The 6,449-nt window shown below is 43.0% G+C and overlaps 1 protein-coding gene across 2 annotated transcripts in view; it reads right to left on the bottom strand.

Moving 5' to 3' along the window:
* Positions 1 to 498: 498 nt before the first annotated feature.
* The window catches only part of sema3bl (sema domain, immunoglobulin domain (Ig), short basic domain, secreted, (semaphorin) 3bl), a 62,102-nt gene continuing 56,151 nt past the window's right edge, over positions 499 to 6,449 (bottom strand). The window contains exons 15-16 of one of the 2 annotated variants that reach the window (XM_041945262.1): positions 5,726 to 5,856; positions 499 to 4,352 (exon numbers count right to left, since the gene is read on the bottom strand). In XM_041945262.1, coding sequence (XP_041801196.1) covers positions 3,840 to 4,352; positions 5,726 to 5,856 — 644 coding nt within the window. In that variant the 3' untranslated portion in view covers positions 499 to 3,839. The remainder of the gene's footprint in view (positions 4,353 to 5,725; positions 5,857 to 6,449) is intronic. The other variant, XM_041945263.1, reaches the window with a different exon arrangement.

Here is a 6,449-nt window from a genome sequence, read left to right as displayed (position 1 = left end):
ATGAAGAATCAAATGTGTGTTAAACTGTTGAAGGTTATCTTCATTTGCTCTACAGGTGGTGAAATTTATTGAAGCTGGTCTGCACAGACAGTTATTCTCTGATTCAAATTGGTGTGGTAGAAAGACACAGTAAACATAAAAACTAAATTAGACTCTGTCAGAGAACCCACGACCAGCACAGTTTTACAGCCCTATAAAAGGACATTTTTAATCCAAGGACTCAAAAACTTTTCAGCCTAAATTCTCATCTGAGAGTGTTTTTGCTTCTGTGTTCAATAGGAAGAGCCTTCCCACAGCTATGATGACTGTGCTTACTGCACTTTCTTCTCCCTGGTCTGCTTAATGTAGAGTAGCCGTGGTGATCAGAGCATGTGCAGCAGTTCAGCAATTAGCACCCCTCCAGTCAGGAGGAGAAACCAATCAGTGGAGTCACCTGGAGTAGTTTGACTGGACCGAAAACCTGCCCCAGTTTTACAAAACACACACAATCCATGAATCACACTGATGAATCTCTTTGTTCTTACATAAATACCACAAAATACTACACTTGAACATTAAGGCAGGATGAGTGCTGTAAATTCAACATGTGTTTTAGATAAAAGTTAAAAAGTACTGACAAACTGCACTAAACTAACTATAGAGAGTGTTAAAAAAAAATAAATGTAAGATGCAACACCACAACACACTTACAACTACAACAACTGAAATGCATTTGAAGGCTTTACAATGTCTGTTTTGAACATGCACCAATATCTAGCATTTAATCAGTGATACACATCGTGTCAGCATATTTGTAAAAATGCACAAAATTACTAATATCATCCTGAAGAAGGACGTTTGTGTCATTTCAAATCTCAAAGCAAAAACACACAAAACGGTCAGCATTTATTTTGGTGGTTCTGTCCCATGAAAGTTGCTATAAAATGGAAACTTTTACACACTGCAAGTTTACAATCGATCACAAAAGCTTTAACCTTTAACACAGTTTTTTATTTTCTGAGTAATTCACTTTTTTTTATCATCATCATCATCACAGACCAAAGCAGACCAGACCAAGCACTTGTGTAACTGTTTCCACAAAAATATGATAAGATTATAATTTAAGTTGTTACAGAGAAAAGGAACTTTTGAGGAGGGTTATTTTCAAGATAAACCAACCAGCTGTCTATCTCTCTGTTTCATGCTGCCATCCTGGAATCTAGCAGCCAGCCTCACAGTCCCCAAACTAAGAAAATAAAATTTAGATTAACTAGATTAAAACATGTGCTTAAGTGTGCTGTACAAACTGTGTCACCTTTTGAAATACTCAGTTCATACAGATGATTTATAGGAAAATGGGTTTTAATAGGGATTTTTAGAAATTGCAAATACAACCTGCACAAGATGCTCATAGTACCTTATTTTATCATCTCTCTCCCCTTTCTTCTCCCTTCTCTTCTCTTTTTTCATTCATCCTCTGAGAAGCCATGAAGGTTACAGAGAGGTCGCCGCGTTCGCTGCTATTAGTGCTGCTTCCTGGCTAATTTTAGATATACCGTCATCCATATGTACACACGTTACAGAGCCTTGACCCTTAACCCCTCTGACGGCCATACTGGAGGTGTTTAGTTCTTTGGCAACGACAGCTGCTTGTGTTTGCCGTCTCCAAACGAATCCCATAAACATTGAAGAATGGAGATAATGTCAGCTTGGAGTTCTTACACACGGAGACTTGTACAGGGACAAAGATTAAAGATGCAAGACTAAATAAATAGCAAATATTTAATCTGGTAAAATTGAACTAGAGACACATTATCAGCACATCTTTTCCATTGTTTATAAGGTGGACTACGTACATGTAGCCATCATTTGCAAAGATCTCCACATTACCTCCCTCATGAGGCCAGAAAAGGTTAACTAGACTAGTGATCCAACTCCATTAATGTACTCTAATAGTTACATACCTACGTGATACAGTGGAAAGCAACTCTTAAATTCATTTCAAAAACAAAAATCTGTTTACACAATTGTATTCACATTATCTGCCTTCTTCAGTTTCTGATTACATTTAACATGAGGGTCGGCATCCTCGCCTGCCTTCAGCCTCTCCTGACTCCACTCCATCTGATCTGTTCTACCTCCTGAAGTAACTCGCGCCTCGGTCCCCTGCCCCACCTGTTACCCTTTGGAAGGAAAACCTTTTTGGTTTGATTAACCGTAAAAAGTTCTATTTTAAAAACAGAACTGAAGACAACAGCGATGTGGATTATCATGTGTTCAAACCATGAACCGTCTTAAAACCTGTGTTTCCAAAGCAGAAAGCACAAGAGGGCTCGGCCATCACAGCTGACCCCTTCTATTGTTCCCTCTATTGTCGCTGGAGAGCCACAGCACACAGGGCAACTGTGGGAAAATGAGTATAGTGGATGAAGTGTGTGGTGAGGTTAACGCAGTGTGGTCGGGTTATGTAATTTCTCCTTTAATGGCTGGTTTCTGAAGTCACCTTGGGCCATGGTAAATTATGATATGTCACTGTTTTGGACTAAACTGTTACTCTAGTAATAAAAGTGAATGAAATTATTTGCCTCCTTGCTGGACTGGCGTTAATGTCACAGACTTCTGGTTTTCATTGAGTTGATGTGCATAAGGATCCTCAAGGAAGCAAATATCAGAGCTCGGTTATGGCCATTAGGTACGTTCCCTGGGGTGTTATGGTATGCACCCAAAAGCATGAAAATAAGCCTCTGTGAAATGTCCCTTTAAGGGTCGGTGAGGGGGGAATTTTGATCTGTAGCTGCTGTTTAATGGAACATTCAACCCACAGCAGTAAAAACAAAGCAATGCGCCCTTTAATCTGTTGAACCATCAACAGTCGTCTCACGGTAGCCTCCAGTTGGAGCTCGTTGAGCTTATGCGTTCAGTGTGACGGGTGACTGGGAATTCAGTTTATGAAAGTGTGTGTGCGTGTGTGTGTGTGTGTGTCCACGCACACTGGCGAGATTAGATACAGTAAGTGTCTGAGCCTGTGTGCAGTCGCTGCTATGCGTCTTATAAATATACTGCAAAGTCAGTTTTGTCTTGAAGTCACACATGAATATTTCCTAAATAAAAAATAAAAACTGATGCAGAGCAAGGCAAGAAACATGCACCCTAAAATGCCAAGTGATGAGTCCAGTGGTTGCATTGTGTGAAATGTGACTGTGTCTAATTTGGTAGTGAAAAAGACAAATGGAAAATAAGCGTGTGTCCTCAATGTGTTGCAGCTGGCAAACTTTTGCAGTCCACAGATGCACAGCATGTTAATGTGACGTTCTTTTCTTTTGATGTCTCAGTTTGCCGAGAGCCAACACGCACTGTTCATCAAAGAGTCCGTGAGGCAGTCGGTAAAGTCAGTCCACAAGCATGCATGCGTTTATAAGTCTGAGGTTTGTGAAGGTGGAGCAGTGTCTGTCATTTCAATAACAGTAAAAGTACACAAGGACAAGCGTGTGAGAGGGGGAGCAGTCCTTGGTGAGCGTCCTCAGAGTGTGTTTGAAAGATCGTCTCTCCTCGTTAGCAACATCTTTCTGTTCAGTTTAGTAGCAGTCTGTTTTTGCACTGTCCTTCCAGACAACCAAACACTTCTGTCTTTTTTTGGGCTATTATCCAGAACCAGCTCCTAGCACCTGACCTACACACACACTGATTTCATAAAGTCCATTCTGTAAGCTTTAGCTCTGATCTAGCTCATCCTTACAAGTTCAGTTGCTAGGAGTTGATGCTGGTTGCTGCCCGATTCATCTTGTCCTGCACTGCAATCTTTGTCCCTTTGTCCTCGTTCGTTTTCTCCTTCTTTTGTCCCCCCGCTCGCCTTCGCTCCCTTACTCCTCCCACGCGCTGAGATCCCTTGGCGTCCGGTTACGCTCGCCGGAGCTCTTGCTGCGAGCCTTCCTGGCGCTGTCCTGCGCCTGGCGGTATTTCTCCAGCATGCTCTTGTGCTTCCTCCTCAGCTTGTCGTTGCACCACATCCTCTCGCAGTACTCCTCCACGTGCGGCAGGTTTGACGGCCCAATCAGCTGCATGATATCCTTGAACCACGCGCGTGATTGGCTGATTTGGCTGGACGAGCCCGCCCTGCTGTATGTGCTACAAGGCATCCAGGCCCTGTAGCCTCCTGTGGACCGGTCTTTGAACGAATCGGAGAGGCCGACGTGGTCACGTGCCATGAGCTCGTCCACAGTCTCCCCCTGGAGGACTTCAAGGGTGAGGCGGGCCAGGGTCTGTGTGAATCCGTGCTCTCGGGAGCGGCAGATGTACACGCCTTCGTCCTGGCGGAAGAGACGACGAAAGAGGAGGCCCTGCTCTGTGGACATCACGCGATCGTCCAGTTTTACCTGAGTGAGGCAGAGGAAGAATATGTCTCTATTCTTAACCCTCATATGTGATAGAGCAATGTATTAAATCAGGATTTTATGACATGATGCATAACAAAAGAAAGAGAGAAAGAATCACTGAAATTGACCTAAATTTTACTGTAAAAACATGTTGTTCTTTGTCAGATTGGACGGTGATTACATCACTGCAATGCAGCACAAAAGTAACAAATGGGGCACAGTTATATTTCACACCTCCAGGCATTGAAAAGTCTTAAATCAGTTAATGTTTGCATGTGAAGTTGTGAGTTATGTTTAAAATCTGAACAGATTTAATTAAAATTAGATGCTTTTGCTGACATTTTGTGAATGTAGTATATAAAACTTTGAAAGCCTTTTGACTTTAAATATTTCAGATATTCAAATAATTCTAAAGGAAGAAATCCTTGTTTGTGGAAAAATCCCTGTGAAAAGTTTGGCATCGGTGTGTTGCTTTCAGCCCATCATCATCTGGCTGTTGCAAACAAACTACAAAAAAGAAATCAGGAAAATTTGGGCTGAGAGCATGTAATCCGCTTCACTGCATGAGAAACGAAAGAGGGAGAAAGAGGCTTTCCTGTGCTGTTTTCTCAGCTTGAAATGCAACAGCAATGTACATGAAAGAATGCAGCATGAAATCCAGTCACTGTTTTTACTCTCTCAAGCTTTTTCTTTCCTCTCATTCTCCTTTTCTTTCCTTACCTACGTCCACCCTACCTCGAGTCTCTCCTCTATTCATTTACACCTCCCTTTCTCATTCTCTCTTCTGTGCCTCCCCTGTCTTCAGGCTCTATCCCTCTGTGCCAACACAAACATGGCAGCCTCGGCAGCTGGAGTGGCAGCCAAATGTTTATTTGCAAGGAAATAGAGAGGGGTCGTAATGCCTTAATGCTCGCACGGCTGACCGAGGCACTCAGCTAAGCTCGGAGAAACGTACCCTCAAACAAATGCATGATTACTGTGGGTGAGGGCAAACGCAGAGACATAATCGTCCAAGCAGAGCTTTAAATGGACTTTGCGGCTGTGTTTAAGTCACAGTAACCAGAAGACATTGAGTGACACTCTGGTTTTCAGTGGCATGTGGTCAAGTTTTTCAAAGAATTCCCTGTTTATCCAAGAGAACCAGTGGTTGTTCATTTTCCTTTGAAATATAATGGCTTAATTTCAACCACATGTCAAAGGGCTGTCGAATGTGTCAACCACGTGCCAAGTTCACATGCAAATCTCACTTTTAAAGGTCGTTACTCAGGTTTCATTCCTCTCCTCATCTGTTTCCCAAAGCTTCTCCACCTTCCTCCCATTATAAATATGTTACAGTGGCAATTTATTATCTTGATTTTCATCCCTTTACGTACCTCTTCCTTGCGATCGTCACGCTGGACAAGCCAGGTGACAGAAGCTTGCGGGGAGCGAGGGACGCACTCCAGGAAGGTGCTGTTGTTCTCTGTCGCATACACCACCCTGTCATCAGTCACATCGAGCTCTTCTGGTCGAGAGAGAGAGATCATTTGAAAGGTTGTGAAAGGATGACAATGATGACTGTCAGTCTTCAGAGCGCATACGATGCATGTAGGCGTAGACCAAGTAAGGCTAAAGGAAGAGCAACACACCAAACCATGTTCCCAGTTAGTCTGAAAACTGTGACTCCTATAAAGGACAGTTACTGTAAATCCTTCAGATGATGTCAGGCTGATAATAAAGGTGATGTGAGGACACAGTTAGTAAACCAGGAAGGACCTTTGCCTGTAGCTTGTGAGTTCATGTGAGTGTAGCGCAAATGTCTAACAAACAGTGAGCATTAGGATGATGTTTCAGTCTCAGCAAAGAAAACACACACCTCTGCCAATTTTACCCTAACAACAACCTGACACCTTGGCACAAAGAAACCTTGTAAGACGTATGTTCATCCGAAGGGCCTGAGGGAGGCGTGTTTCATCACCTCAGCACTCAGTCAGACACACTCAGGTGAGCAAACACACATCCAACACACGCTCGCACCTTTTCTTCCCCGCCTCGTCTCGCCACAGCCTTGTCTTGTTTTCTCCTCTTTGACTGTCTGCACACTTTTTCTACCCTCAC

Source organism: Chelmon rostratus, chromosome 10, assembly GCF_017976325.1.
Source record: "Chelmon rostratus isolate fCheRos1 chromosome 10, fCheRos1.pri, whole genome shotgun sequence".
Classification (NCBI taxonomy): Eukaryota; Metazoa; Chordata; class Actinopteri; order Chaetodontiformes; family Chaetodontidae; genus Chelmon; species Chelmon rostratus.
The sequence above is the reverse complement of the archived record's forward strand: the minus strand, read 5'-3'. Positions and strand labels throughout refer to the sequence as shown.